This window comes from Trichoderma harzianum (genome assembly GCF_003025095.1).
Source record: "Trichoderma harzianum CBS 226.95 unplaced genomic scaffold M431scaffold_6, whole genome shotgun sequence".
Classification (NCBI taxonomy): domain Eukaryota; kingdom Fungi; phylum Ascomycota; class Sordariomycetes; order Hypocreales; family Hypocreaceae; genus Trichoderma; species Trichoderma harzianum.
Window position 1 is genome coordinate 777,923 of NW_020209254.1, and position 13,398 is coordinate 791,320.

Genomic DNA, 13,398 nt, shown 5'->3' on the forward strand with positions numbered 1-13,398 from the left:
CAGCAAGTATCGAGTCTAGTATACTCTCGTACGCGAACTTTGGCTGCTTATGGATTCCTCCTCGGCTTGCACAGCATCGAGTCCGCTTGCGCCGGACATAGACTCGAAAAAGGCCGGTTACTCGTACTTGTATCACCGCAACAGAGTGGCCCGCGCCGCACGTACCACGTACCAACGCAGCGGATCTTGTTCTTTGTCGCCCGCTGGCTCTGCTGTTGGTACTAGCCCTAGCATCAGCTCGGCAGACAAACAAGCAGCGAGTCCGGGTTATTATTTCTTATTGCTAGGATCTGGTATTTTATGGGGAGGCGGCAGTGGAGATACAAGGATGATGTGGTGTTGCTACTATTTGTGGACCGAATCGGCATCAGATGATCGGACACGAACAGCAGAGCCGGACAACTTACCTGAGTGTTTTTGCAGTTGACGAGTCAGTTTCTTTGCTGGTCCCTGCTGGCGGCTTTGCTGTAGCTTCTCATGTGGATGTATGTACATGTATGTATGTAGGTAGCCATACGAGAAGGAGGAGGCGGAAGGACTTGGCGATGGCTGGATACTACGATGCATCGGGAAGGGAGGAGGCAAACTCGAGTCTCGATGGGGAAAGCTTGAAGCGGTGATGATGGGCAGGCTGCGTTGCGCTTCGTGTATAAAGGCCGGGCTTGTCCTCGTCTTAGATGGCATCTGCTCAGAACAACCAGCTTCACTCTTCTGCCTTCATCTCAGCATCAATAGACTTGCTCATCCTCGCGATCAATATTACTATTCACACTCACCTCGACTTTCGTTGATATCAATTCACTCTACACCAGTCAAGATGCAATTGTCCAGCCTCTTCAAGCTCGCCCTCTTCACTGCTGCCGTTTCTGCGGATACCGGTAAGACCTTCCTCCTTCGCATTCCTCACTACACTCTGTCTTTACTAACAATCATCTCCTGCAGTCTCGTATGATACCGGCTACGACGACGGCTCCCGCTCTCTCAACGTCGTCTCCTGCTCCGACGGCCCCAACGGCCTCGAGACCAGATACCACTGGTCGACCCAGGGCCAGATCCCTCGCTTCCCATACATCGGAGGTGTCCAGGCCGTCGCCGGCTGGAACTCTGCTAGCTGCGGAACCTGCTGGAAGCTGTCGTACAGCGGCCACACCATCTACGTCCTGGCCGTTGACCACGCCGCTGCTGGCTTCAACATTGCGCTCGACGCCATGAATGCTCTGACCGGTGGCCAGGCCGTTGCATTGGGCCGTGTTACTGCTACTGCTAGCCAGGTCGCTGTCAAGAACTGCGGTCTTTAAATCTGCCTCTCTTTTTTTTTTTTTTTTCGACGAAGAAAAATCGGGTTAAACCTTTTTTTGGTTATTGCATTGCATTGTGGTATATGGCGGGATTTGCATTGGGCTTTGGGTATTTTCTTTTTCTTATCATGGGAGTACGGGACGAGACGCATTGGATGTGTAATGAGCGCGAAGCACAGACGACCTAAACGGCATATTATTAAATACACAGCACCCTCACCGGGTATCATTAGCATTCTAAACAAATTGTGCCCAGCGTGAATCTGATATAAGAGAAACAGCTTGCCAAAGGCGGGAGTCGACGGGGTCTTGTAAGCTGATCGACGTGGCAGCATGGGGATGCATTAGCTGCGACTTGTTAACCAGTAAGCAGTCACTCATCCTTGGCCACGGAGTACATAAACATATGCAGAGTTCGATTGGCCTAACCGATGTTACAGTTGTATTGCGGCCGTTGTCACCTCTTAAACTTGTTTCTCATCATCAGCTTCAGATCGGCAACACGTTGACGTCAGTTAATGCCATTTGTCGCATCAGCTTACCTCGCATCTCAGTTTCCAGTCTCCATCACTCCCCAGTCCATTCTGCCTCGATGAACCACATCCTCGACTTCTCCGGTCTCCAAATGTCGTTAAACTTAAACCGATCATCTGCCCTCGCAAACAATTGCCTCCAATCATCCGGCTCTCTTTCCCTGGCATTCACAGTGACTTGCATGAACAGGTCCAGCGTCCTCATGGTCTTCTCCTCGATGTACCCTGCCGTACCAGGTTCCGGTAAAGCACCGTCGTTGATGATGACCTTTGCTCCTTTCCTCAATGAAGGGATCAATGCCCGAAGGATTTGTAGACAGTATTTATCTGAAAAGCCGTGAAAGATCATACGGAAGAAGTAAGCGTCGGCGACAACGGGCTGCGGCGTGAAGAAATCGTGGGTGGTGAGATCGACTCTGGATTGGAGATGTTCGGGGACTTTGCCAATGGTTTCTGGGGTGCGCATGCCTGGGGTATCTTGGACAATGAAGGTGAGATTCGGGAAGGATTCTGCAATGGCAAAGGAGATGTAGCCCTGGTTGCCACCCATCTAGCACATACATCTGTTAGTATCCGTCTTGTGAGGCTTTACATGTCCTTGAAAGGAGTAGAACGGTGATGACTTACATCGACTACTGTGGCCTTTTGAGGTAGCTTACCCCATGGATACCCTTCGATTACTGATTGCATGGAATAGCCCTCTCCACTGCCGTGGGCTTGCATAGCCAGATTATATCTCCTGGAAAACACTGCATCCTGTTGAATAAAGTCGAACCAAGGAAGATCCTGCTTATACGCAAGATTGACACCAGTCTCTGTGGACTCTTCGCTCGCAGGCCACTTCTTCATCGCCGGGATGACATTGGCAACTGGTAGCCACAGGTCATTACACATGAAGCCAACCCAGTTGCGCAGAGGAGCGTCTTCTCGGATAAGCTGCGAAGTACGCGAGTGAGCCACAAATCCCTTTTTAGGCTCTGTGAAGATGTTATTTGTCATTGCGTGGCGGATGAGACGGCGTAGATCGAGCAGGGAGATGTTGAGTCCATTGTTCATCTCTCTGACTTTTGCTGTGAGATCTTCATACGAGATGGTGTCATCGAGGGGCACAGCATCGGCAATTTTGAATTCCCATATTGATTGAAGAGAAAGAGTGTTGACACACTGAATAAGTGAGAAGAAATGTTAACTCAATTCCTTTGGCTCAAGTAGCTGATTGTCGACATGATGCTCACATCCCAAGCCAAATACCTCAACCCTTCCTTTGGGCCGAGAGCAATGTCATGCAGCTCTTTGGTTAGAGCTATAAGATCTAATCGAGCCTTGTATGGCTCTTCATCGTCTTGAGAGATGGGAAACTCCACAAGCCCATTGACATCGAATGATGCCGCATCTAGACCTTTGGCAGTGAGGTGGTCGGTGATAATCTTAGTCTTGGCCGAGATCTCCTCAGACAGAGTCGTCATCCGCTGGACGGAACGTGATGCCATTGTCGGTATTCTGCGTCAATGGGTGACGGGCTAATAGGGTGAGAGCTAAGTCGAGGGATTATTCCACTCCATTGCTCTCATCATGTCTCCACCCCTCCTTTTATTCTGAAGCCAATGGTGGATAGATCTGGTCTTTCGCCGTCGCTTTCCAGCTCCGCGGACGCGGGGAACCTCTGGTGGCACTAGGAAGCGCCGGCCATTACTAGCTCTACGTGAGGTAAGCGTAGGTATGTGTGTTTTTGTTTCGATGAATATCATCAAAATGTTTGATATTTTTATCCAGGTTTTCGGCCTATCACCACATTAAATGGTGTGTAGCCGTGCTGACTGTTGTCTGTTAGCTCTCTTCGCACGTCTATTAAATACAGTTCCAATTCTTCTATTGTCCATCCGAGGCCTCGCGTAAAAGGCCTCACGGCAACACCGTAGAGCGCATCGTGAATCATGCTCCTGTTGTAGAGCCCGCACTTTTTCATATTGATGTCTTTGGGCCATGTGCCAATGGGTATTTTGAAGGGTATTTCGTCGACATCGACAAAGCCTCCGTCGGTGACGTTCTTTTTGTTGTGCCGCATCGCTAGCAAGTCGACGTTGAAATTCTCTAGTGCGCGCTTCATCGTCTCGAAGAAGTCTTGGACTTTGTTGCCTTCGCGCACCGTTCCATCGTCGCACTTGACTTGGAATTGAAGCTCTTGCAGTTCGATCCATCCACCAGGTTTTAGGGCTCTGCAGTGAAACGAAATGGTTGTCAGCAAACATTGAAGGTTTCCTTTAGCATCGCTTTGATTAAGGTACTGAAGCCAACTTACTTGTATGCGCGCGATAACAACAGAGGCCAATCGCGTATTGAAGAGGTCATATGCCGTATATGGATGTAGTCCAGAGAGGCTTCCGGAATTACCCACTCTGCTTCGGCATCGTCAACTATGAACCGGACGTTTGGCGGTACCCACTGCGGCTGGATTGGACTCAGGTCGATGCCCGTGATCTCGGCTCCTGGATATTCGTCTCCCACTGTAGTAGAATTGCGTTGTTAGTTATTCCCCTGTACTGTCGGCGCATTACGAGACAAGTGAGAGAATAGAGAGCTTCTTACTGTCGATAGCCCAGATGCCCGTCCCTGTCCCTATGTCCAAAACATTCTGTGGGTTCTCCAACGGCGCAAAGTGGAGTTTGCCTTGACACAGATGCAACACCATAGCATGCTTCATATCCTCCCTCTCCTGCTCCGGCTCGTCGTTGGGGAACTGATACCTGCCCTCTTGAAAGCGATGGTAGCGCCTGTTGTTCTCGAATTCGTAGTCGCGCACGGCGCTGCACACCGAGGTAGACGCTCGCGACGCCAAATCGGACTCGTAGCCGCCATCGCTGGCCGTGTCGTCTGCTTCGATGCCCGCATCCGACGTCGGGTCTGTGACGAGTGGCGCCTGGAGCGGCTCAAGCCTCGTTGACCCTGCGGCCGCCTCAGCTGGACTGGCGGTGCGAGGCTTCTTGGTCGGTGTTGCTACAGGCGATGTTTCGTCGTGACCATGCTTGCCCGAGGTGTCCCCCGGCTTGTCCTTGTCCATTGTATTGTCGCACTCGCTTGTTTCTTGTCCAGGGCGGGCGGATGCGATGCGCAGGCGGTGACGCAGCGAAACTGCTCACTATTTGCTCGCCAACGGGCCGCTGGTAACTTGTCAGAATCGCGACACGGGATTGCGCCCAAAGAGGAAGAAAATATCTGACCTTAGTCAGTCATCTGCGCATGCGCTCGTCGCCGTATTGGCATGTTAAATTGACGTTGACAGGGGATGAAGATGCGGGTCGTCAAGAGCCCAATCAAGCAGTGGCGCATCGTCACTTTTAATTGCCGAAAAGCGACGGTGCCAGCGCTCCCGGTTTTAATAGCCCCGTGTACTGCAGCTTGCGCATGGAAGCTTCCATCGTGCTAGGGGAGACGATCCGTTGATAAGGCTCAAACTGCTACGCTGCTAAATGCAATCTTCAACGTTAATGTTATTTTGCCCCCCGGCACGGGCCGTGGACTGGCTCTTGGTTTAACAGATAGAAATAGCATGGACCGTCCATGGTCCAACAAACGATGCGTTTGACGGCTACTGATCTTTTTTCTCATCCGTCGAATCTGGCTGTGACTTGTCCTTGCCCTTGAAGTAAGTCAGGACCCCAACACCGCCAGCACCAGCTACAGCGCCTCCAGCGGTCTGAGCTGCGCCAGCCAGCACACCAACTCCGTATCCTCCAGCGGCAGCACTCTGGAATGTTGCGAAAACACTCCCGGCGACAACGTTGCCAATGCTTGCATGGATGGCCGATGCAGCAGAAGCTGTAGCGGAACAATAGTCAGTAAATGAACATATGGATATTATACCTTTAGAGCAACTGATGTAGATGGGGCTGGAGATTCACTCACAAGCGGCTATTCCTGCCGGCGTAAAGCCTGCTGCTCCAGCAAAGCTCATGATCGGGGCTGTGAGAACTGCGGGAGCAGCAACAACAAGAAGCCCGGTTCCGGTAGCTACTGTGGCTACAGCGAGGAGGGGATTCTCCCTAGCTGCCTTGCCGAGCTGTGTGATTGTTCATGTTAGCTCGGTCCTCTATGTAAATTTCCACGGGCAATAGATGTTGTACTCACCCGCTGAGCCGCAGCTTGGGCGTTGCCCATGAAGTTCGTCGAGCCCTGTTCGCCGTTCTCATTCGAGCATGTGGCTTTCTCCCCCCCAGCGGCCTCAGACATATCACGTATCGCAGTGTCTATGCTCGAACACTCGCCGACTATCTCATCGTTCGTGACAGCATCTTCAGCCCTCGATTGACTTGTTGCTTTGATTGGTGCGTCTTTGCCGTCGGTCATTCTGATTTCGACGTGGGGGCAGCCATCTCGAGCTGTTTCGGATGGATTTGGGGCCACATTGACCAAGTTTCCTTGCTTCTCTACCGCAGCTTGATCACTAATGCGTGCTGCGATGGACTGGTTGATTTCGTCAGTTTGCACGCTCGGCCAGGTTGGAATCAGTGATACATGATTGACATGTAGGCACATGTAACTTGGCTACGATGCTGCGTTACTCACATGGATGCCATTCTGAACATGTCCGATAGCGTGATGGATCCCTCCTGTGCTGGCATGCTTGGACAGCTCGAGCTGCGCGTTTGCCAAACCTCCTCGAATCTGAGCAAGAAGAGACATTTCTTATGCTCTTACGTTTTGTTGTAAGAGCAGTAAGAATCCTGTGAATTTGATCGCCGCAACTCACTGTTACGATACGATGCCAATATCTGCGAGATGGAGATGCTAGGATGGAGGAAGCGACAGGTAGATGTACAGTACCTAGATATTTGGTGTGTACCGGTAAAGGTGTCTGTCAGAGGGGGAAAAAAGGTACGGCTAGGAATAAAATTCCTCCCCTCGATTTCATTTCAAGTTCACTTCAGGTCACATGTATTTTATCAGGCAACTTTCTAGTGGGCAAGGAGCTGCATTCAATTGTCATGCACTGTCTGAAATTGGGCCGCCAATGGTGGCCTGGGAGGCCTACCACACATGAGGCCCTGAGACGGAGCCCAATCTGTCAGTATGACGATCTAACCCAGGATTGAAGCGATCACAAACTTGAAGACTGGAACTTTCCCTTCCCTACATTTCTTACTGCTCAGATAGATTTACGGAGAGGAAGAGTACGTAAGGCTTATGAATTTTGCATTACACGTCATAAGAATTGTGTATTTCTATCTCAAACGCCAACGAAACGGCGTAAGCGCCCAATAGAGACCCAATCATTTATGATGAATCTGTATACCAAGCCAAATAACAGCCAAGATACAGTTCAAGCAATCAAGTGGCTGAAGCTCCTAGCCAAGCCAGAATCCCGCCTCCAATACCTCCCACGGCTGCTGTAACTCCACCTACGGCTTGAACAATGCCTGTCAAGATCCCGAGGCCATATCCTCCAGCTGCTGCACTCTGCATCACTGCAAAGGAGCTTCCAGCAGCAACACTTCCCATACCCGCTTGTGCGCCTGATGCAATCGAAGCTATAGCATTTTATGAATAGTTAGTAGATGCGCAATAATAATCACTATGGAAGAAAGAGGCCCATTCAAAGGGAAACGGGAGGATTATCGTACCTGCGGCGATACCTCCAGAGGTAAAGCCCATCAGTCCAGCGATGCCCATGATTGGGGCCGTGATAATAGCAGGAACGGCAGCAATCAAGAGTCCAGTGCTGGCAACTGCGACTGGCACGGGATGTTGCTTCACGATACCGGCAACCTTTACGAGTGTTAGCAACCAACAAGTGAGTATGTATCCACGTCAAAGTCGCAAATGGCAAACGGAGTATTTACATGTTGAGCGGCTGGTCCTGATGCCGCCTTCAGCATTCCTCCGCGAGCTCGATCGATGTTTTCTTTAGTGGCATGCTATCTTCGGTTAGTTGTTTACACGTAAAAACACGAAGGGTCTGAGTATTATACCTGGCCGATATGCTGCACAGCAGCACCGACGCCATCTCGAACTATCTGGACACCATGGTGGATGTTTTCCTGATTGACGTGCTAAGCAAATACCATAAGTCGCCCGAACGTTGGAAACGTAATATGACAGTCTGTGAGACAGGGCCCTGGAGAAATACCTGGCCAATTTGCTGGGCTGCCATTCCAACACCGTCCCGAGCCATCTGGAGACCGTGGTTGATGTTTTCAGGGTTGACGTGCTGCGTATGCTTAGCCATAAGAACACAGTCGGGCGAGAGAGCCGGTCTTGAAAACATACCTGGTGGATATGCTGCGCTGCAACGTTGATGCCATCTCGAGCTATCTGGAATCCGTGGTTGATGTTTTCCGGATTAACATGCTGAGCACATTTAGCCACAAAGGTATAAAAACAACCTCTCAGGCGAGGTAGGGGATTTCGAAGACAAACCTGATTGATCTGCTGAGCTGCAACATTAATACCCTCTCGGGCCATCTGCAATCCGTGGTTGATGTTCTCTGGATTGACATGCTGAGAACTGTTAGCTCTCTAGATGCGAAATGAGCGAAGACAGTTCAATGATGTACCTGGTTGATTTGCTCTGCTGCATGGCCAAGGCCATCTCGAGCTATCTGGAGGCCGCGGTTGATGTTTTCCGGGGTGATGTGTCGGGCAGCCTCCTGTTGGGCATGGGCCAAACCTCTGGCGATCTCGTCCCAAAAAGCCATATTTCCTCTTGATTGTTATCTAATAGGAAGCAAAGTAGAGCACGAGTGGTAGTTACCTATATGCCAAACACACCGTGAGGTCAGTCAAGGGTCATCAAGGTGAAGTAAAGGAAAGGGAAAAAAAAATAAACATCACGATTTTTGGCTCTCGTTTGCCTCTACCCCTCCCTCCCTGCAGGTGTTGCAATTTCGGCCATACAGGTGACAGCAGTTGTTTGAGAGTACGTGTTGATGCGGGAGGCCTACCATGCGGTTGGATACGCGTTTGTACCTTATGCACGTGAGAACTCTGCAAAGAGCAAGAATAATGGTATTGAAATGGTGTATGTTCATTGTGCGCATACCAGGTAAATTGCATGAAAGATGGAAGAAACTTGAAGATGACGTGGAAACCCGCTCTTGGAATCTCTCTAGCTTTAATGCGATGACTCTTGACCTCTGTCTTTTTAGCTCTCCATCATTCTACCTTTTGTAACCTACTATACCTACATATATAGCTTTCTATCAAGTTGACTGAGGTCCCTTTATTATAACATACTCTTTACCCATAAATAGTAGATTTAGTAATTCCTGCGGCATTCCTTGCTTTGTTTGTATCGTCTGTTACTCCCGGCTAGTATCTCACAGCCAGCTGCGTACATCTACAAAGGTATGTAGCTTCACGGTTTATGTTTTTGCAGCCAGCTTCTGATTCGTCCACTGTCTCATATGCTTAATGAAGCAGCCAATAGATGATCGCCCGTATCCAACTAGCCAGATGTTATCTAGATCGCCGACAAAGAGGAGCTGATGCTTGCGGAAAGAGAGCTAAGTTCTGACTAGCTCGCAGTTAGCACGCCTGCAACGGAATATTAGATAACGACATGGAACTCGAGGTGATCTCAGCCTTTTAATCTTATTTTGTTTCTTGCGCGGTCCGTTGCAAAAGTGGTGAAGAGCTTCGTGTAGCTTGCCATTGGGCGGCCCACCATCACCATGAATTGCAACGAGCTACAGGAAAACACCATCGGGGAGCGATATATGATCAAGCGCCCCAAAGCGCTTCAATGGTTCCACAACGGCCGACTGGTCAAGCAGAGCGAAGAGGAGAGACAAGCCGGCCGCTTTGAGCTCTTCCTCGACCTTCTTTGTACGTCAAATGAGATATGAACTAACGGAGAATCTTTAATTAACGCAGTCTATTTACTGTCACCATCTAGATGTCGCCATTGTCGCAAACTTCAGCGATGACCTCGCCGAGAATCCAAATGGACAACACCTCGCCAAATACATCCTCATCTTCGCGCCGGCATGGCACATATGGGTAGACCTTCGCGAAATCATGAACTCGTACTACACCGATGATCTCTTACAGCGGCTCGTCATCTTATGGGTCATGGCTCTCTTGGTGCTCTACGCAAACAACGCTCGCCTGGTCGATGAAGATTTATCCGCAATGCAAACGACGGCGGGTGCATACGTCGTCGCTCGGTTTACCACCATGTGCACCTTTCTCATCTGCTCTTTTGCGAGCTATCAGCATCGGACGCAGGCGCGCATCATGGCTTTCTTCATGTTCATCGGTCTCTTCCTTACGATACCGCTCTTTTTTGAAGATGTTAGCATTGGAGCCAAAATCGCCGTTGTCGCAGTCATAATTTTCTACCAGGAATTCACTTGGTCGCTCACATTGAGTCCATGGCTGAAGCGCAAATTGAAGCTCACATACAGCACAGCGGTCGACATTGCTCACGAAATCGACCGTATGGCGGCATTCTTCATCATCATTCTGGGTGAATTTGTCTACAGCGTGATTGTCGGAGACCCAGCCGGTGTCGGCTTGACATTAGGCTATGCCAAAGCTGCTTTTACTCTCATTATCGCCTTTTGTCTCAACTGGATTTATGTCAGCGGCGATGGAAGTTTAGAGGCGACGCACCCAATTCGACGATCTGCCTGGACGGCTTTTGCGTTCTTTCTTCTTCACTTACCGCTTTCTGCGTCTTTCTTGATCGGTGGTCATATTGCCGCTATAAGTACAAGACTAGACGAGTTCGAAGAAGGACAGCGGTGGCTCTTGGGAGGGGGTCTAGGAGTGGGCATGTTCTGCCTTTGGATATACGGCATGCTTTATCGCACACACGACGAAGACTGCCTGATTATGTCCAAAACACCTCGTATAGGCATGCGTTTAGTCGTTGCTATAATTCTTCTTTCTCTACCTGCGACGAACGATGATCTATCTACGACAGACTTTATGGCAGTGGTCATGTCACTTTTTGCATTCTTGGTCATATGGGAAACCGTTGGAGGACTGTTGAAGGGCGCTCAAGTGTTTGAGCCTTGGACTGATAGGAATCCGCCTTTAAGCGATACCGAGACTGGCGAATGAGTGATGGATAGTGTGGAACGGCGAATAACATAACCTAGAAGCAAGATAACGATTTACACCGGTACTAATAGTAATTACATACCTATGAAGGTGAAATGACATTGTTAAGATGATAAATAAATAAGGCGCATGCATACATATACACTAATTCATGCTATCATGCTTACGACTTAAAATCATGTTGTAAAGCGCCAACGCATATGCCTGCAATCCATACCCCCAATCCAATAAAGAATGTAAAACAGTTCGCTTGCTATCATAATATTGATCATACGTCACTCTGCTAAAGAACATATATATGTGTATTGCCCACCATGATCCCACCTTCTCCGGTCACCCGTAATAACCGAGGTTATCGCATTGTCTTAAACCGGCTTCAAATAACAAACACTTCGCCATTTTCGAGCCTGAAGTCTTTGTAAACTTCAATGTTCTCACATTGTCGTCTAAGGGCTTCTGTAAGAAAGCGATGAGCACGCTCTAGATTCTTACTGTAGCTGCTCATTGCCTTAAACCGACTAAGGACCCAACGCTGATGAACCACGTTGCTTGTCTCAAGAGCAACAACGAAAAGAGGCCATGCTACCCTAATAGTGCCTTCGACCCCTTGGTGTTTATCAGCTTGAACAGCCAAATCAATTATGGCGGTTATATGAGCTTCAGGCACGATTTTCATCTTGGTGGTCAAGCCATTTCTCCTAGTAATCCGCAGGAGCTCGAGTTTTACAGCATGATATATAGGAACAAAGGCACGAATGTTGGCTACCAAGCGATGTGAGTTGTCTGTAGATAGGGAAATATCTGATGCCACTTCAAGTAGCTCCCCATATCGAAGATCAATTTGTCGAAAAGCGGACTCGACCGCTGGTAGACGCTGTCTGAGGTCGTTCACATCAAGATTAGACAGTTGAGCCACGATGCCACGAAGCTGCATGGATGCACAGAGAAACGCGAATATGTCTCGATTCTCCACGTCATCCAGCAACTCAACTTGTGGATAGGCATCACCCCACATTGAGCGGTATAGCGAGTTTGAATACCTATGAAGCGCGTCAAATCCGGCAATCGATGATGAATCGTCTGGCGCCATGATATTTTTCAATTCGCTATTGCACTGACCACCGAGCCCAAAAGTTGCGGCTGTCGAATCACAGAGAGAAATCCAGACGAGCAGCCGGATTACAAAGAGTGACAGTCCAGGTTGCTGGGAATCATCCCGAGGCTGCATTCTGCTCAACACTGGCGTTCCTTGCCAACCTCGTGTGGATATTTGATCTGAAAGGCTGCTGCAACGATGCTTTACAATCAAAGCTGCCCCAGCGAGGTGATTCGATAATCCAGAACACGTTCCGTCTCCATATTTCTGCTCATAGACAAGCATCAAGTATAGCACCGCACAGATGGGGTCCAACTCCAACTGCCGACCATCGTCTGCCGTTCCGATGACATCGGCTAAGAGGCCTAGAGCAGCCGAGTAATGTTGAACGGGAGTCCACTTATTTTGATCCCGTTGTACAAGTTGAGAATTGTAATCAGCTTCTCCGTCTGAAGTGCTGTTTCGCCGGAACTCAATTTCATGACCACCGATGGCTAATAACGCATGCATAACCATTGGTTCATCTTGCGCCAGGGTAAATATGATAGAAAAAAGTGAGTAATCCGGATTCTTGGTGTGGTGAATCCTAGCAAAGGTGGTACGGAAATACCGTATCGCCTCATGATCGGCCGAAGTGAGATTTAGCGAACTCGCACTGCTGGGGAACTCTGGAAGCTGAGTTGGAAGAGCAAGAGCTCTGGTCAGTGCTGCGCGTTGTGCCCAAGTTGGTAATGCTTTCGAATTTTCCACAGCTAGCATATATCCTCGAGATATAGCTAATAGGTCGTTGTGTTTGATCTTTGGCTCATAATCGCCATAATCACAGAGCCGTCTTAGACGTATACAGCGCTTGCATCTCGGCCGCGCCTCATCACACTTCACCTTCTTGATGCGGCACGTATAGCATCCATTTTTTGAGCGGCCTTTCTTTGGATGAGGGCCAATGGTGGAGTCGATATGATCCATGGCAACCACCCAACTCAGTGTATTGTCTGACTGGCGCTTTTGACTCGCGTTCGCAGGGATAAGTCTAGTATGTATGAACTAAAGGGCGTGCGTTGATGAAAGAGGAGAAGTTGTTTCTGAAAGACATCAGCGATCCTTTTTGTGGGCCTACGAGATGCTCTTTGTCTTAAGAACCTATATGATGAAAAGGAGGCCTGTGAAGATGCAGTCTCGTGCACCTAAAGTGAGGCTGCGTTGCCGACCGTCGGCAGCCTCAGCCGCCGCTAACAGTCTTGATCAATAATGCGCCTTGACTCTGCCGTGTTGGCGCCACACGAGAATCACATTCAAGGCTAGAAGCTGATACTCCGCACGGCGCTAGCCAGGAAGCCGATGGTCGGTAATAACGATGGGTATTGAATGGTTAGAGATCCAATCACGGTCATGATACCAGATTAGCCAA

The 13,398-nt window shown here is 49.4% G+C and overlaps 7 protein-coding genes across 7 annotated transcripts; 2 read left to right on the forward strand and 5 right to left on the reverse strand.

The window, feature by feature from the left end:
• The first annotated feature begins 635 nt into the window (after positions 1 to 635).
• Positions 636 to 1,390, forward strand: M431DRAFT_508110 (hypothetical protein). Its single transcript, XM_024919062.1, has 2 exons — positions 636 to 878; positions 943 to 1,390. The coding sequence occupies exons 1-2, from the start codon at positions 818 to 820 to the stop codon at positions 1,296 to 1,298; spliced, it is 417 nt and encodes a 138-aa protein (XP_024774373.1). The 5' UTR covers positions 636 to 817; the 3' UTR covers positions 1,299 to 1,390.
• A 475-nt stretch (positions 1,391 to 1,865) lies between these two features.
• M431DRAFT_5343 (hypothetical protein) lies at positions 1,866 to 3,321 on the reverse strand (the record flags this gene model as incomplete). Its single annotated transcript, XM_024920914.1, has 3 exons — positions 1,866 to 2,381; positions 2,459 to 2,995; positions 3,067 to 3,321. The coding sequence occupies 3 exons, from the start codon at positions 3,319 to 3,321 to the stop codon at positions 1,866 to 1,868; spliced, it is 1,308 nt and encodes a 435-aa protein (XP_024774374.1).
• A 275-nt stretch (positions 3,322 to 3,596) lies between these two features.
• On the reverse strand, positions 3,597 to 4,889 carry M431DRAFT_5344 (hypothetical protein; the record flags this gene model as incomplete). Its single annotated transcript, XM_024920919.1, has 3 exons — positions 3,597 to 4,047; positions 4,131 to 4,335; positions 4,418 to 4,889. The coding sequence occupies 3 exons, from the start codon at positions 4,887 to 4,889 to the stop codon at positions 3,597 to 3,599; spliced, it is 1,128 nt and encodes a 375-aa protein (XP_024774375.1).
• A 528-nt stretch (positions 4,890 to 5,417) lies between these two features.
• M431DRAFT_85748 (hypothetical protein) lies at positions 5,418 to 6,058 on the reverse strand (the record flags this gene model as incomplete). Its single annotated transcript, XM_024923595.1, has 3 exons — positions 5,418 to 5,647; positions 5,735 to 5,888; positions 5,957 to 6,058. The coding sequence occupies 3 exons, from the start codon at positions 6,056 to 6,058 to the stop codon at positions 5,418 to 5,420; spliced, it is 486 nt and encodes a 161-aa protein (XP_024774376.1).
• A 935-nt stretch (positions 6,059 to 6,993) lies between these two features.
• M431DRAFT_16635 (hypothetical protein) lies at positions 6,994 to 8,804 on the reverse strand. The gene is made up of 8 exons (XM_024913008.1): positions 8,383 to 8,804; positions 8,246 to 8,326; positions 8,096 to 8,176; positions 7,956 to 8,036; positions 7,798 to 7,878; positions 7,669 to 7,743; positions 7,450 to 7,594; positions 6,994 to 7,356 (listed from the first exon to the last, which is right to left on the reverse strand). Exons 1-8 carry the CDS (start codon positions 8,521 to 8,523, stop codon positions 7,157 to 7,159), a joined length of 885 nt encoding a protein of 294 aa, XP_024774377.1. The 5' UTR covers positions 8,524 to 8,804; the 3' UTR covers positions 6,994 to 7,156.
• Positions 8,805 to 9,498: 694 nt separating this feature from the next.
• On the forward strand, positions 9,499 to 10,894 carry M431DRAFT_481910 (hypothetical protein; the record flags this gene model as incomplete). Its single annotated transcript, XM_024915994.1, has 2 exons — positions 9,499 to 9,652; positions 9,723 to 10,894. 2 exons carry the CDS (start codon positions 9,499 to 9,501, stop codon positions 10,892 to 10,894), a joined length of 1,326 nt encoding a protein of 441 aa, XP_024774378.1.
• Positions 10,895 to 11,020: 126 nt separating this feature from the next.
• M431DRAFT_508116 (hypothetical protein) lies at positions 11,021 to 13,131 on the reverse strand. Its single transcript, XM_024919063.1, has one exon. The coding sequence runs from the start codon at positions 12,954 to 12,956 to the stop codon at positions 11,271 to 11,273; it is 1,686 nt and encodes a 561-aa protein (XP_024774379.1). The 5' UTR covers positions 12,957 to 13,131; the 3' UTR covers positions 11,021 to 11,270.
• Positions 13,132 to 13,398: the final 267 nt, after the last annotated feature.

What these genes read in the sequence shown, in the direction of transcription:
- M431DRAFT_508110 (XM_024919062.1), top strand. Translation starts at nt 818, where the DNA reads ATGCAATTGTCCAGCCTCTTCAAGCTCGCCCTCTTCACTGCTGCCGTT. An exon ending in TGCCGTTTCTGCGGATACCG is followed by an intron (nt 879 to 942) that starts GTAAGACCTTCC and finishes CATCTCCTGCAG; the next exon opens with TCTCGTATGATACCGGCTAC.
- M431DRAFT_508116 (XM_024919063.1), bottom strand. Translation starts at nt 12,956, where the DNA reads ATGGATCATATCGACTCCACCATTGGCCCTCATCCAAAGAAAGGCCGC.
- M431DRAFT_16635 (XM_024913008.1), bottom strand. Translation starts at nt 8,523, where the DNA reads ATGGCTTTTTGGGACGAGATCGCCAGAGGTTTGGCCCATGCCCAACAG. An exon ending in CAGCTCAGCAGATCAATCAG is followed by an intron (nt 8,177 to 8,245) that starts GTTTGTCTTCGA and finishes AAATGTGCTCAG; the next exon opens with CATGTTAATCCGGAAAACAT. An exon ending in CAGCCCAGCAAATTGGCCAG is followed by an intron (nt 7,879 to 7,955) that starts GTATTTCTCCAG and finishes GTATTTGCTTAG; the next exon opens with CACGTCAATCAGGAAAACAT.